Below are 17,369 nucleotides of genomic sequence, written 5' to 3'. Positions count from 1 at the left end.
AAGCAAGTATCCAAAGGGAGTTTGCAAAATGAAGCTTTCTAAATATAATGGACTGACAGTTGAGACTCATTGCCTGCAATCCCTGTGCCGTGTTGGAGTTTCAGGATGCTTCATGTATCCTTGAGGGCCACACGTGCAGGAAATGCCTCTAGTTTCTCGAGCTTAAGCTGAGGGTTTCTGAGATTGAGAGGCAGCTGGAGTCACTGCAGAGCATAAGGAAGGCTGAAGGTTTCATGGATCGTACATTGCAGCAGGTGGTCACTCTGCAGGTACAGAGAGTTCAGGATAGCAAGTGGGTGGCCGACCGAACTGATAGGAAGAGGCAGGCAGTGCAAGAATCTTCTGGGTGTGTGGCACTCTCACTGGTATTCAATTCAGGATTGAATACCAGTGAGGGTGACTACACCTCAAAGGAGTGCAGTCCTGAGCGTGGCACCATGGGGCAAAGGATTGCACAGTGGGGCAGAGTGAAGTGTAGAACTGCAGTAGTCATCGGGGATTCGATAGTCAATGGGACAGACGGTCGTTTCTGTGATCGCCGACTTGAGTCCCACATGTTGTGTTGCCTCCCTGGTACCAGGAAGGACATCATGGAGAGGGTGCAGAAGATTCTGTGGGGGGAATAGAAACAGCCAGAAGTCGTGGTCCGTGTGTGGGTTCCAACAACAAAGGAAAGAAAGGGGATGAGGTCCTGCGGTCAGAGTTTCAGGATCGAGGGAGGAAGTTAAAAAGCAGGACCTCAAAGGTAGTAATCTCTGGATTACTCCCAGTGCCATGCGCCAGTGAATACAGAAAGAGGAAGATAAGGCAAGTTTATGCATGACTAGAGATATGGTGCAAGAGGGAGGGCTTCAGATTCTTGGGGCATCAGGACCAGTTCTGGGGCAGGAGGGAACTGTTCAAGATGAACAGATTGCACCTCAATAGACCTGGGACCAATGTCCACATGGGGTGGGTCACCAGTGCTGTGGGGGAGGGTTTAAACTAATTTTGCAAGGTGATGGTCACCAGCAAGAAGCATTAGAAAGGAGAAACAAAGTGCACAAAGGATTGTGAGTGACAGATAGAACTAGAGTAAGAAATAGTACAGTGTTAGGTGGGATCGGTATAAGAGATAAGATGAGAAGGTCTAAGATAGGTTGAGAGTGTGTGTGTGTGTGTGAAGGCACGAAGCCTGGTAAATAAGGTTGGTGAGCTGCAGGTGCAAATAGTCACATGGGAATATGATGTAGTGGCGATAATGGAGACCTGGCTCAAAAAAGGGCAGGATTGGGTATTAAATATTCCTGGATACACGGTGTTCAGGAAAGATCTGAAGTAAGAAAAGGAGGTGGGGTGGGGGATTGGTGGCAGTATGATTAAGGAGAATATTGCAGTGCTGGAGAAAAAGGATGTCCTTGAGGGGGTCAAGGACAGAATCTATTTGGTTAGAGATATAAACAATAGAGGTGCCATTACACTACTGGGTGTATTCTTTAGGCCGCCAACTAGTGTGAATGATATAGAGGAGGAAATTTGCAGGGAAATTACAGAGAGGTGGAAGAACTATAGAGTAGTGACAATGGGGACTTCAAACATCCTAATATAGTGTGGGATAGTAATAGTTTAAATGGCAAAGAGGGGATGGAATTTCTTAAGTGTGTTTAGAAGAACTTTCTTGATCAGTATATTTCTGGCCAACGAGGAAGGAGGCATTGCTGGATCTAGTTCTAGGGAATGAAGTGGGTCGAGTAGAGTAAATTTTAGTGGGGGATCATCTAAGGAACAATGATCATAAGGTTTAGATTAGTTTTGGAAAAGGAGAAGGAGCAATCTGGATTAAAAATACTTAACTGGAGGAGGGCCAATTTCTGTGGGTTGAGAACGGATCTGGACGGATAAATTGGAATCAAAGATTGGCAGGCAAAACTGTAATTGAACAATGGGCGACTTTTAAAGAGGAGATGGTTCGGGTACAGTCTTGGTACATTCCCACGAGGGGGAAAGGTAGGGAAATCAAAGCCAGCGCTCCCTGCGTGACAGAAGAGGTAGAGTAAGATGAAACAGAAATAGACAGTATGACAGATGTCAGGTTGATAATACAAGAGAGAACCAGGTGGAATATAGAAAGTACAGAGGAGAAGTGAAAAAGGAAATAAGAGGGGCAAAGAGAGAGTATGAGAACAGATTAGCGGCTAACATAAAAGGGAATTCAAAATCTTCTATAGGCATATAAATAGTAAACGGGTAATAAGATGAGGGATGGAGTCAATTAGGGACCAAAAATGAGATCTACACATGGAGGCAGAGGGCATGGCCACGTTCTAAATGAGAACCTTGCATTTGTCTTTACCAAGGAAGCAGATGCTGCCAAAGTCACAGTAGGAGAGGAGGTAGTTGCGATACTGGATGGGCTAAAAATTGATAAAGAGGAGCTACTAGAAAGGCTGGTGAGGGTTGACGAGGGCAATGCGATTGATGTTGTGTATATGGACTTTCAAAAGGCACTTGATAAAGTGCCACATAATAGGCTTGTCAGCAAAACTGAAGCCCATGGAATAAAAGGAGCAGCATCAGCATGTATACAAAATTGGCCAAGTGACAGGACACAGAGAGTAGTGGTGAACTGTTGTTTTTTGGACTGGCGGAAGGTATACAGTGGTGTTCCCCTGGGGTCGGTATTATGTCCACTGCTTTTTTGATATATATTAATGACTTGGACTTAGGTGTACAGGGCCCAATTTCAAAATTTGCAGATGGCACAAAACTTGGTAGTGTGGGAAATAGGGAGGAGGATAATAATAGAATTCAAAAGGACATAGACAGACTGGTGGAATGGGCGAAGACATGGCAGAAGAAATTTAGTGCAGAGAAGTGCAAAGTGATGCATTTTGGCAAGAAAGATGAGGAGAGGCAAAATAAACTAAACGGTACAATTCTAAAAGAGGAGCAAGAATATAGAGACCTGGAGGTATATGTGCAGAAATCTTTGAAGGTGGCAGGACAGCTTGAGAAAGTGGTTTAAAAGGCAAGTGGGATCCTGAACTTTAAAAATAGAGTCATAGAGTACAAATGCAAGGATGTTATGTTGAACATTTATGAAACACTGTTTCAGCCACAACTGGAGTATTGTGTCCAATTCTGGCCACCGCACTTTGGGAAGGATGTGAAGGCCTTAGAGAGGGTGCAGAAAGATTTACCAGAATGGTTCCAGAGAGGAGTGACTTCAGTTACCTGGATAGACTGGAGAAGCTGCAGTTGTTCCCCTTGGAGCAGATATTTGATTGAAACATTCAAAATCATGAAGGGTTTAGATAAAGTAAATAAAAAGAAACAGTTCCGATTGGCAGAAGGGTCGAGAACCAAAGGATACAGATTCAGGTGATTGGCAAAAGAACCAAAGGTGACATGAGGAAAGCTATTTTTATGCAGCGAGTTGTTATGATCTGGAATGCGCTGCCGAAAAGGGTGGTGGAAGTGGATTCAATCATAGCTTTCAAAAAGGAATTGTATAAATACTTGAAGGGAAAAATTTGCAGGGCTATGGGGAAAGAGTGGGGGAATGTGACTAACTGGATTGCTCTTACAAAGAGCCAGCACTGGTTCGATGGGCCGAATGGCATCCTTCTGTGCTGTAACCATTCTATATGATTCTAAGAGTCGGTAATCAGAGCTCCCAGATTTAAGGTAATAACATTTTCAGGGCTATGGGGAAAGGGCTGGAGCATGGGACTAATTGGATATCACTACCAAAGGGCTGGCAGAGGCATGATGGGCTGAATGGCCTCTATTGTACTGTATGATTCTATGATTGTATGCTTCTATGAATCAATTCCCCCTTTCCTGCTCAACACCTCAGGCTCGATCATCTCTCATTTAGAGGGAGAATAGGGAATATTGGGTTGAATAGCTGAAAAGAAAAACTGTGGTAGTATCTAGGAGATAGAGTGGAACCAGTGGATGTAATATATTTGTATTTTCAAAAGGCATTCGATAAGGTGCCACCTAAAAGGTTGTTACGCAAGATAAGGGTTCATAGGGTTGGGGGTAATATATTAGTAAGCATGGATGATTGATGAAGAGACAGAAAACAGAGAGTAGGTATAAATGGGTCATTTTCAGGTTGGCTGGCTGTACTCTCTGGATTTTAGAAGAATGAGAGGTGCTCTCATTGAAGCACATAAGATTCTGAGGGGGCTTGACAGGGTAGGTGCTGAGAGGTTATTTCCCCTGGCTGGAGAGTCTAGAAGGACGGGGCATAGTTGCAGGTGAAGGGGTCGGGCATTTAGGACTGAGATGAGGAGGAATTTCTTCACTTGGAAGGTTGTGAATCTTTGGAATTCTCTAACCCAGAGGGCAGAGGATGTGTATATTCACGGCTGAGATAGATAGATTTTTGGACTCAAGGGAGTAAAGTGATATGTGGATCGGGCGGGAAAATGGAGTTGATGTCAAAGATCAGCCATGCTGAATGGCGGAGCATGCTCGAGGGGCTGTATGGTCTACTCCAGCTTCTATTTCTTATGTTCTAATTTCTTATGTCCTTATGGTAAATTGGGTTCAAATGGGGTTGACATGCTTTGATCGGGGAGGAACAATCAGACAGTGGAGAGAAGATAATACAGAGGAGAGGGAGTCACGGTAACAGGCAGCAGGGAGGAGAATCCAGAGCATTTATAATGAGAAACTGACAGATACAAATGGGAAATGAATATCACTCCAGTAAAAGTGTTATCATTAAAACAATTTATTTTCACACACGTTTTCATTCAGTATAAAAAGTTTTCAGTTTAGAAAAACATTGTCTATTCCCCAACTCTTAATAAATATCAATAAATTAATATTTCTTTTTGAACTCACATTACGCATTGTATAAAACTTTAACATTTCATTAGTTGAAGAGATCACGATGATAAATATCAATAAATTAAGATGACCCTGAGACGAGTTGAAGTGCTGGCCGCTGGGAGAGCAGAAACTAAAAGGTCAGAGCGGGTCAGGGTTAAGGTCAGGGGGCATCAGTCTGGAGCCCAACCTTTGAAATCCTGACTTCACTCTGTAATCCAGTGACCGAGCTGGGTATTGGCAGGGCAATCCAGTGCAGAGAGTTGTCACTGGAAGATCAGCAACTGGAATAAGGAGCCTCACAAAGCTGAATGGCAATGGAACAGTTTCCCTATGGAATGGGGCTGGAACTAACAACCTTATGACTCAGAGTGTTACCGCTGAGCTAAATTGACAACATTGTAAAATTAATAATACTTTTCATGTACATAAAATATATTTTAGAAATTCAGTGCCTTTAACATAAAGTATCATCATTCTTAGTCTGAATTAAACAAGTCATTGGAAAATCTTCATGTTTACTCTTCTCATTTTTGTCTTTACACATTGTGTAAAAAGTGTATAATTTTATTGTAGTCAAACCTTTAACATTTCATCAAGATAAATATTACACCAATAAATATCAATAAATTAAAATAAATAAACAAATATAGAAAAATATCAAGACATTCCTTCTTCTTCATCAGTCACCTAGCTGCAAATCGCTTGTTTACAGCAACACAAGGTAACATCTTTTAAAATATAATTTTTTTTAATAAATAGATGGTCTTTTAAATAAATATTAATTGTTGCCAGTCTCTATTAAACATGTCTTTGGAAAGTCTTCAGTTTCTTCTTCTGATTTGTGCCGTTATGAAAAGGATCTGTTGTAAACGGGCCCTGGTCTCAGCGCGGATTATTTCCCAGGCGCAGACACTGAATCTCTGAAAAAGAGAAATATTCAGGAAAATACATTAGAGAATGAACAGATTTAAATTGGGTGAAATGAACTATCTGTCAGTAACCAAACAGTCAAATATCAATTGTCCCACCTTCTGTTTGAGAAATTTTCTCAGTTTCCTGAAGTATTTGTGAATGGCGGCGTTTCTCCTGGGCCTGGACTCTGAGCCCGGTTTCTTGACACATTCCTCCAGCTCTTCGAGCTGCCGATCCAGGAGAAGCCGGAAGTTTTCCACCTTGTCCTGGGGCCATGTGACTGAGTCCAGGTTCATGCTGTAGATCTTGATGAAGTGACGCAGTGTCTGATGGACAATCTGGATCCTGTCCTGGGTCTGAGCAAAATACACACAAGGACATTAGAGGGGGTCTGTTCCTATTTAACCGGCCCGATATTGGGCAAACCTAACAGCCCATCACCGCAGCTCAGCTATTTCCCATTTTAATGATGGTGTAAATGTGTAAAGTGTCTGAATTTAAAACCACAGCCGAGAGATGTTTTTTCTTTTTCAAAAATTTAAGCTACGGCACATGGATTGATGTTGGCAATATTACTGGGTTAATACATAACTGGTTCCTACCACATTCCGCTGTGGGCTAATTTAACCCCTTTAGAGCGGTTATGGACAAGGACACGGAACAATGAAACATGAAAATACTCAACTGCAGGAGAACTAATTTCAGTGAGTTGAAAGGGGATCTGGCCCAGGTGGATTGGATTTAAAGATTGGCAGGTAAAACAGTAAATGATCAATCGGGGCCTTCAAAGAGGAGATAGTTTGGATACAGACTCGACACATTCCCATTTGGGGGAAAGGAAGGGCATCCAAAGCTTGAGGTCCCTGGATGGCTAAAGATATGGAGATAAAACTTAAACAAAAAAAGGAGGCTTATTATAACTACCAGTATGATAATAAAGTGGAGAACCAAGCTGAATACAGAGTACAGGGGAGGACTGAAAAAGGAAAAAAAGGGGGCAAAGAGAGTATATTGGAACAGATTAATGGGTAACATAAAAGTCTTTCATAAGCAAATAAATAGTAAAAGGGTAGTTAATAGAATGGTGGAACTGATCAGGGACCAAAAAAGGAGATCTTGTGGTGGCAGAGGGAATGGCTGATGGACTGAACGAGTTCTTTGCATCTTTCTTCAAAAAAGAAGGGGGTGCTGCCAATATCAAAGTAAAGGAGGAAGGAGTAGAGAAATTGGATAGGATAAAAATAGATTAAAAGGAGGTACTTAAAAGGTTAGCAGCTTTTAAAATAGAGAAGTCACCCGGTCCAGATGGGATGCATTCTAGGTTGCTGAGGGAAGTAAGGTTGGAGATAACGGAGGCTCCAGCCACAATCTTCCAATCCTCCTTAGATATGGGAGCAATGCCAGAGGACTGGAGGATTGCAAATGTAACAAAAAAGGGGGAGAGGGATAAACCCGGCAACAACAGGCCAGTCAGCCTAACAATGGTGATGGGGCAACTTTTAGAGACAATAAAATTAGACAAAATTAATTGTCACTTGGAAAAAAATGGGTTAATAAATGACAGGCAGCATGGATTTATTAAAGGCAAATTGTGTTTAAGTAACCTGATTGAGTTCTTTGATGAAGTAAGAGAGAGTTGATGAGGGTCGTGTGGTTGATGTGTATATGGACTTTAAAAAGGCATTTGATAAAGTATCACATAGTCGACTTGTTAACAAAACTGAAGCTCATGGGATTAAGGGGGTAGTTGCAGCATGAATGTAAAATTGGCTAAGGTACAGAAAGAAGAGAGCAGTGGTGAACGGTTGTTTTTCAGACTGGATGGAAGTGTAAAGTGGTGTTCCCCAGGAGTCAGTGTTAGGACCGCTGCTCTTATTGATATATTTTAATGTCCTGGACTTGCGTATATAGTGCATAACTTCAAAGTGTACAGATGACATGAAACTCAAGACTGTAGGAAACAGTGAGGAGGATAGTAACAGACTTCAGGACAACATAGACAAACTGGTGAAATGGGCAGACACATGGCAGATGAAATTTAACACAGAGAAGTGTGAAGTGATGCAGTTTGGTAGGATGAATGAGGAGAGGCAATATAAATTAAATGTTACAATTTTGAAGGGGGACGGGAACAGAGAGGCCTGGGGGTTTACGTACTCAAATCTTTGAGATGGCAGGACAAGTTGAGAAGACTGTTAAAAAAGTTTACAGGATCCTGAGCTTTAAAAACAGATGCATAGAGTACAAAAGCAAGGACAATGTGTTTTACCTTTATAAATCAATGTTTCAGCCCCAGCTGTAATATTGTGTCCAATTCTGGGCACCACTCTTTCGGAAGGATGCCAAAACCTTAGAGATGGTGCAGCAGAGATTGACTAGAATGGTACCAGGGATGAGGGACTTCAGGTATGTAGAGTGACTAGAAGATCGGGAGTTGTTCTCTTGAGCAGAGATGGTTAAGGTAAGTTTTAATAGAGGTGTTGAAAGGGTTTTGATAGAGTAAATAAGGAGAAACTTTTCCAGTGGCAGATGGGTCAGTAACTAAAGGGCACAGATTAAAGGCAATTGGCAAATGAACCAGATGCGAGATGATAAGAAATGTTTTTATGCAGCGAGTTGTTATGATCTGGAATGCACTGCCTGAAAGGGTGGTGGAAGCAGATTCAATGATAACTTTCAAAATGGAACTGTATCAATTGAAGGGGCATATTTTTCAGGGCTGTGGGGAATGGGCAGGAGAGTGGGACTAATTGGATTGCTCTTTCAAAGACCTGACACAGGCACGATGGGCAAAATGGCCTCCTTCTGTGCTGGATCATTCTATGAATCTATGATTTAACCTGCCCGTGATGATGCATACCACATAGCCAATCATCGCAGTTTAGGAGTGAGATGATAAGACGGAGTGAGATGAATACAGGGAGTCAGATAGTTAAAGGAAATGGAATTATTAGGAGTGAGATGGTTGGATGGATTGAGGAGGTTAGACGGAGTAAGATAATTAGAGGGAGTGAGATAGAGAGAGTGAGCTGGAGCGAGTGAATATTTCTGCCATTTTCACATCAATGGGCGGCCAACACGGGGTTTGAATTTCCTGATTAAAGTTCTGATGAGATTGTTGATCTTACTCATAGTTTCTAGCAAACTCTTGCTTGAATAATATAAAATAATATCCAGTGTTCGCTCACCTGTAAACCCCCTGAAAGTTTCACCAGGTTCAAGGACTTGGTTTTCAGCGAGAGCCTCTCTTTAACACACTGACGGGGAAAGGGACCGCCCTGAAACAGAAGATCATCACCGTCACAGACAGCCCAGAGAGAAATACAGGAGAATCAGTGACTTTTAATTGAATAAAGTTATAAAACGCCAAACTATTTCTCCTGATATGAGTTTTTACAACAAACCGGCCTTGTGTGTTTCGAATCCGGCTCTGCATGCTGTTTAAACACATCATTTCATTCAGTTTCTTGAGATTCTGTGTGTTTCGAACTTGCGGTAACTGCAGCCTCTCGCAGACCAGACTCAAGGTCCAGGACAAGACCCACACAATGCAACATCTCCAAATACTCGCCAAAACCATGCTCAAACGACCCAGGGTAAAGAGCCGATCTGAAGGATCAGAAACTGAGCGACCGCCGGAGCTGCCGAGTCCTGTGGGTGTCCCCCTCTCCCCTCAGTGTCTCTTCTGTTCTCCCACCCCCACCCCCGCCGAGTCTGATTCACCCTCCCGCAATATAATTACCCCTCTCAGTGTTTCAGTGTTTCATTTCCTTTCTACCCTCGGGGTCTGATTGCTCCCTTCCCTCAACATCAGATTCTCCCTTTCCAGACAATATTGGTTTCCCTCTACCCTCAGTCTCTGATTCTCCCCTCTCTATATCAGGGTGTGCCACCCCCCCCCCCCCACCCAGGGCCTGATTTCCCCTCTCCTCTGTATCTGATTCTCCCACTCTCCATTTGGTCTCATCTCCACCATCCCTCCGTTTCTGTTTCCCACTCAAACCATCATTCCCCTCTTCCCTTAATATCTGATTCCCCTCAATCTCGATTTCTCCCACCCCTCAATATCTGATTCCCTCTCTTTCCTCAATTCATGACTTCCCGTCTCCTCAGTATCTAGTTCCCATTCTCTCCTCAGATCTGATTCCCTCCTTAATATCAGGGTACCCCACTCCTCACTGTTCGGTTTTCGTTCTCTCCTCAGAACTGATTCCCTCCTTCACTTAGAATCTGATTCAACTCCCCCGGGGTCTGATTCAATCTCCCCCCTCAATATAAGATTACCCCCCCCCCCCCTTCAGTCATTCACTTCCTTTCTCCACTCAAAAGAGTCAACCTATAGAATCTGACTCAACCTCCCCTCAATATAAGATTGCCCAGTTCATCAGTTTTTCAGTTCCCTTCTCCCCTCATGGTCTGATTCCACGTCTTCCATCAGGATCACGTTCCCTCTCCACTCAGCCCCTGATTCCCATCTCTTCTTTACCCGATTCTCCCTGTCGCCTCAAGGTCTAATTCCTCTGTTCCAACCAGGGGTCTAATTACCCCTCCAGGTTTCAGGGAACTCTTGCTGTAGGACACTATCAATGAGTGTACCGAGTGTAACAGTAGAGTCACTCTAACCATAAAGACGTCAAATTCATACTGAAGACTCAGTTGATATTAATTGGACAAAGTTACAAAACCCCAAACTATTTCTCCTGATATAACTTTTCATAACAAACAGACCCTGTATAGTTCGGTTCCGACTTTTGATGCTGTTTAAACTCACCATTTCATTCAGTTTGCTCAGAGTCTCTCTGTTGAGAACTTGCTGTAACTGCAGCCTCTCACAGCCCAGACTCAGGGTCCCGGAAAACAAGACCCACACAATCCAAAATCTCCAAACACTCGCCAAATCCATGTTCAACCGACCCATGGGTAAAACGCCGATTTGAAGGATGAGAAACTGAGCGGATCGCGGTTCAGCTCCGAAAACGGTTCTGAATGAAACTCTGGAAGTCGAAATGTCGCCGCTTGTGATCCCGGAGCGGTTGCCTGAGCTGCCGAGTCCTGTGGGTGTGTGGCTGGATACTGCTGGGAGCTCTCACTGCCATGCTGTCGGCTTTAAGAGGAGAGACTGGGAATGTTTGGATTACATTCGAAAAGTGAAATCTGGCCGCAGGAGAGCAATAATTTGTGCGGTTCCTTTCTGAGGTGAGGAATCTAAAAGCTGGAGATTCGTGAACCAGCGACTGGAAAATCCCCCATCGAAGATCACAACCAGCGCTCGGTCCCAGCTCAATGTTGTCTGGATTCGAATCAAGGCAGCACTGAAGTGGTGTCGGGGGCAGAGTCTGTATTGGGGGAGTGCGGACATGTATTGGGGGCTGTATTTTATAATCCGGGTTATAGTGACACCGACAGCGGTGATCCCGGTGCCGCGGCTTTTAGTGCTGACATTCGGCTCCATGGAGAGCGATTCCCTTTTAAATCCACTCTCTCCCCGGTGTGCTCACATCGTGCTTTTACTGTTCACACTTCGCGGGCTGGACATTGCAGAGAGCCCGGCTCACAGTGCAGGGTCACGGTCTGATGCTGTCTGTCCGATTCCCCTGTCGGAGATTCTGCTCTTTAAGTATAAAAAGTTCCTCATTTCTCGGTTGTTTTTTTGGAGGTTTCTTGAGATTTTGTTCTCCAAGAATATTTGATCTGCTCGGACTCTGAATCCGAAGGAAGAACCGACTCCTTTTCTTTCATCGTTTCTTTCTTTTCTCTCTCCCGGGAAAGTGTCCGTGTCAGTTTGTCTGTGAAAATGAGCCTTGTGTCAATTTCACCGAAAGCGAAAGTGCCTCAGGGAAAGTGACGAGTCTCGTCATTTCCGAAATTGAGGAGTGTTTGTAAACAGAACGGATCACCCTGAGAGGGAGTGAGGGGGAGCTGGGAAAAGGTTTGGGATATCCGGGATACCCCGGTTACTGGGGAAACATCACAAAATCACTCTCAGCTGTAACTACAAACAAAAACTTCTCCATGAGTGAATCTGGGACCGAATCCCACCAGCACCACCTGTGGACAGCGGCAGTGAGTGATTTGGGCTTGAATTAAACAATCACATTGAGGAGTTACTGTGTTGCAATTTTAATTGCCCATCCAATCCTGGGGTGAATGGTTATGGAGAGAGCTTTAGGTAAAACCAAAATTTTATAAAGTCTATAATATTAGGCTAATGCTGTAAGAATTATTAATAGTTCAGAAGGGAGGCGAAAGGGGTATCAGGAAGTTTAGGAGGGAGTATGAAAAACACTGGTGGGCAACACACAAGGAAATAGCAAGGACTCTTATGAGCACATTTTCTATAATGTATGAATACATTTACATTTGTGCACACTTCCTGCTAAATAACTTGACTTCGTGATGTCACATTTGTGTCAAACCTTTTGTGTTAACTTTGTTCCATTCTAAACTGCTATGCCGGTATTTATATCTCTTGCCGATCTGAACTTTACAGTCTAATTTCATAATCTGGCCACTGGCTCAGATAGTTCAAATGAAAATATTGTTGGGAGTGAGTTGGTAGGAGGTAGAGGAGGGAGTGGTGGGAAGATGAAATGGTAAGGGATCCAAAGGGGACGAATATGGGGGCAAACCTGCCCATTGAACTCCCCATGTGAATCACTATGGGAGATCGACTAATATTTTGGCCACAACTCTTACTTCCTGTTGTCACAAATTTTGGTGAAGTTTATTGTCAACATTTCCCATTGTAAATTGCGATGTCCACATTTGCAATTCAAGTTTAATATTTCAACTGTCATGATGTAGTTGCAGCCTCTGGCCATGAGGGTGATATTTTCGTAGCCAATTGGATACAAAATTGGCTGGACGACTGAAGACAGAGGGTGGTTGTAGAGGGTTGTTTTTCAAACTGGATGCCTGTTTCCAGCGGTGTGCCTCAGGGATCGGTGCTGGGTCCACTGTTATTTGTTATTTATATTAATGATTTGGATGAGAATTTAGGAGGCATGGTTAGTCAGTTTGCAGATGACACCAAGATTGGTGGCATTGTGGACAGTGAAGAAGGTTATCTGGGATTGCAACGGGATCTTGATCAATTGGGCCAGTGGGCCGATGAATGGCAGATGGAGTTTAATTTAGATAAATGTGAGGTGATGCATTTTGGTAGATCGAATCGGGCCAGGACCTACTCCGTTAATGGTAGGGCGTTGGGGAGAGTTATAGAACAAAGAGATCTAGGAGTACAGATTCATAGCTCCTTGAAAGTGGAGTCACAGGTGGATAGGGTGGTGAAGAAGGCATTCGGCATGCTTGGTTTCATTGGTCAGAACATTGAATGCAGGATTTGGGATGTCTTGTTAAAGTTGTACAGGGCATTGGTGAGGCCACACTTGGAGTACTGTGTACAGTTCTGGTCACCCTATTATAGAAAGGATATTATTAAACTAGAAAGAGTGCAGAAAAGATTTACTAGGATGCTACCAGGACTTGATGGTTTGACTTACAGGGAGAGGTTAGACAGACTGGGACTTTTTTCCCTGGAGAGTAGGAGGTTAATGGGTGATCTTATAGAAGTCTATAAAATAATGAGGGGCATAGATAAGGTAGATAGTCAAAATCTTTTCCCAAAGGTAGGGGAGTCTATAACGAGGGGGCATAGATTTAAGGTGAGAGGGGAGAGATACAAAAGGGTCCAGAGGGGCAATTTTTTCACTCAAAGGGTGGTGAGTGTCTGGAACGAGCTGCCAGAGGCAGTAGTAGAGGCGGGTACAATTTTGTCTTTTAAAAAGCATTTGGACAGTTACATGGGTAAGATGGATATAGAGGGATATGGGCCAAGTGCAGGCAATTGGGACTAGCTTAGTGGTATAAACTGGGCGACATGGACATGTTGGGCCGAAGGGCCTGTTTCCATGTTGTAACTTCTATGATTCACATTCTCCCATTGGAGGGAATAGTGTGCAGTCGTGGAAGGATTCACAGTCTGACAGGCCGCACTGGTACATTCTTTCCATGTCCGTAACCACCTTTATACCAGCTGATAATGTCATTGATCCTATACAACGGGAAGGCTTTTTGGGCTCCCACAACCCATACAAAGGGGGAGTACCCACACCCACCGGACACCAGTAGCTGGCTGGATGACAGCGTAGAATTCACAGCCGGAACTCCGGTCTCCACTCACTGGGACTATCTGGAGCTGAGTTTGAGCTCTTCACCTTCTGGGAATACTAAAACTAAGGTAAAGGTTCACTCCAGGTAATGAGGTGATTCTGTGGAATGAGTTTCTGAAGTCTCCCAATCTTGCATATCAAAAATGTATATTGATCAACTGACTGTGGGTAAAGCCTGGTGAAATTTGTTAATAAAAAGTGTAATGATAGTCTGTGCAGGGCCGGGAGCACATATAGATAAATGAGGACATGTTACACTTGAGTGTGAATAAATGGCAAAGATCCCTCATCAGTATTATTCATTTGAAAATGAGGATGTAGAATGGAAGTATTGAGATAAATATATAAAAGAAAGTGTAAAGAGAGTAAAAATGGGGCACGGGGAAGGGAGTTTGAAACTTTAACGTGGCTGAAAGATGAAAGGATTGGAGGGTGGCAAGAAATAATAGGCCTTTTAATCTTAACTCAGCGACAGGCCAATATATTGAGTTCATAATCTGGGATGAAATTAGTGAACACTTGAAAAGATGTGGGCCCATTAAGGGCAGTAAAGGACAGGTTGTGTTTGGATAATTTAATTAACTTTTTCAACAAAGCCACACATATAAAGAAAGGAATGTATTCAGTGTTATGGTTATGGATTTTCAGAAGCTGCAGGATAAGATGCCACATAAGAGACTTTCATTCCCACTCTCCAATCATTCCCCTCCCCACTCATTGCCTGATGTCCTTTCCGCTCATTATCTGATTTCCTCTTCTATACTCTGCGTATGATCCACCAAGCTTCCTCCCCTCTCAGTATCTCAGAATGTCTCTTTCCATTTAATGTCTCCAATTATAAGAATGGATATGTAATGGGCTATGGATATGAAGCAGAGAATAGTGGTGAATGGTTGTTTTTCAGAATGGGGTGAAATATACAATAGTTCCAAGAGGTCAGTATTAGGACCATTGCTCTTTATCATTTTATTAATGACCTGGACCTGGGTATATAGAGCACAATTTCAAAGTTTGCAGATGACACGAAACTCAAAAATGTATATACAGTGAGGAGGATAATAACAGACATCAGGAGGACATTCTGGCAACATAACACAGGAAGGATGTCAAGGCCTTAGAGAGGGTGCAGAAGAGAGTTACTAGAATGGTATCAGGGATACGGGACTTCAGTTACGTGGAGAAGCTGGAGAAGCTGGGATTGTTCTTGTTAGAGCAGAGAAGATTAAGGGAAGATTTAATAGGGATGTTCAAAATCATGAACGGTTTTGATAGATTAAATAAGGAGAAACTGTTTCCAGTGGCAGGAAGGTTGGTAACCAGAGGACACAGATATAAGATAATGGGCAAAAGAACCAGAGGCAAGATGAGGAGAATTTTTTTTATGCAGTAAATTGTTATGATCTGGAATGCACTGCCTGAAAGGGTGATGGATACAGATTCAATAATAACTTTCAAAATGGAATTGGATAAATACTTAAAGAAAGTAGGCCTAATTGGATCGCTCATTCAAAGCGCCGGCACAGGCACGATGGGCCGAATAGCCTCCTTCAGAGCTATATCATTCTATGATTCTATCTTTGAATTACCCTTTCCTGCTCCACACCTCAGCCCTGATCCTCTCTCATTCAGGTGAAGAATAAGGAGTTGAGTAGCAGAAGAGTAAAACTGTGTTACTGTCTTGGAGTTCAAAAATCTGGTCCATTGGGTTCAAAAAAGGATCACAGGCTTAGACTGGATAGGGACAATCAGACAGTGAAGGGAGAGTAATATAGCAGAGAAAGAGTTAAAGTAACAGGCAGCAGGTAGGAGAATCCAGAGCATTTATAGTATGAGAATCTGACAAACACAAATAGGAAATGAATATCATCCATTAAATTATAATATTGAAAACAATTTATTTACACCCTCATTTTCATTCAGTATAAAAAGTTTCCAGTTCAGAAAAATATTGTCTATTCCCCAACTCTTAATATCAATAAATTAACATTTATTTTTGAACACAGTTTACACAGGGGTGATGGGTAAACAAGGTTTGGTGCGAGTTAGGATACGGGCAGCAGAGTTTTGATTGAGCTCAAGTTTATGGAGGGTGGAAGATGGGAGGCTGACCAGGAGAGCACTGTCAAGTCTAGAGGTAACAAAGATATGGATGAGGGTTTCGGCAGCAGATGAGCTGAGGCGGGGTGGAGTCGAGTGATGTTATGGAGGTGGAAGGAGGCAGTCAGGGACCATCGGTCTGGAGCCCAACCCTTGAAATCCCAACTACACTCTGAAACCCAGTAACCGAGCTGGGTATTGGCAGGGCAACCGAGAGCAGAGAGTTATCACTGGAAGATCAGCAACTGGAATAAGGAGCCTCACAAAGCTGAATGGCAATGAAATAGTTTTGCTTTGGAGTAGGGCTTGAAACAACAACTTTCTGACTCAGAGCGTTACTGCTGAGCCAAGCTAACAACATTGTAAAATTAATAATACCTTTCATATACATAAAATATAATATTTTATATATTCAGTGCATTTAAAGTCAGTATTAAATGTGACATTGGAAAATCTTCAAGATTACTCTTCTTATTTTTGACTTTACACATTGTGTACAAACTGTATCATTTTATTGTAGCCATGATGTGGAGATGCCGATGATGGACTGGGGTGGACAAATGTAAGGAATCTTACAACACCAGGTTATAGTCCAACAATTTTATTTTAAAATCACAAGCTTTCGGAGATTATCCACGGGGGAAAAAAAGTTTTGTGTTTTAATATTCTCTCTCTCTTACTGCAATTTGGGTCTCTTTCTTTCTGTCTGTGTAATTGACACAATGTATATCCAGTGAACTCGGACGTGCTGTTCTCCGTGACTGGCCTGTTTGAACAACAACGACACCTTTTGATTGGTGTGATGCTGTCCCAGCCTAATATAAGATATGCGATTTGAGAATCTTTCACTCATTCACCTGATGAAGGGGATAATCTCCGTAAGCTTGTGATTTTAAAATAAAATTGTTGGACTATAACCTGGTGTTGTAAGATTCCTTACATTTTATTGTATGAAGACATCATGACAATAAATATGACTGAAGTCAGATGAGATGAAGAGCAAAAGTAGTGTCAGCCGGGAGGGCAAGTACAGAGAGCTGACACTGGAAAACCAGCCAGTGAATAAGGTGCCCTATAGTGCGAACCTAAAATGAAAATTTTCATTGTAGCAGCTGCCAGTCCATAAACGAAGGAACAGAAACGGGATTTTCTCAATCTCCCCCCAGTGAAACATTTAACATTCATCACAGGAACATATCACAACAATAAATATCAATAAATTAAAATAAATAATTGAAAATAGAAAAATATCAAGACATTCCTTGTTCTCCATCAGAAACTTGGCTGCAAATCGCCTCATTACAGCACTACAATATAATGTCTGTTGAAATATAAATATTTTTTATAAATAGAAAGACTTTT

General features: G+C 42.6%; 1 protein-coding gene across 1 annotated transcript; it reads right to left on the bottom strand.

Moving 5' to 3' along the window:
* Positions 1 to 5,596: 5,596 nt before the first annotated feature.
* LOC137300176 (interferon alpha-21-like) lies at positions 5,597 to 10,642 on the bottom strand. Its single transcript, XM_067969254.1, has 4 exons — positions 10,511 to 10,642; positions 8,928 to 9,017; positions 5,856 to 6,095; positions 5,597 to 5,747 (listed from the first exon to the last, which is right to left on the bottom strand). Exons 1-4 carry the CDS (start codon positions 10,640 to 10,642, stop codon positions 5,649 to 5,651), a joined length of 561 nt encoding a protein of 186 aa, XP_067825355.1. The 3' UTR covers positions 5,597 to 5,648.
* Between the last annotated feature and the right edge of the window lie 6,727 nt (positions 10,643 to 17,369).

The sequence above is a fragment of the Heptranchias perlo genome, chromosome 30, assembly GCF_035084215.1.
Source record: "Heptranchias perlo isolate sHepPer1 chromosome 30, sHepPer1.hap1, whole genome shotgun sequence".
NCBI classification, from domain to species: Eukaryota; Metazoa; Chordata; class Chondrichthyes; order Hexanchiformes; family Hexanchidae; genus Heptranchias; species Heptranchias perlo.
The sequence above is the reverse complement of the archived record's forward strand: the minus strand, read 5'-3'. Positions and strand labels throughout refer to the sequence as shown.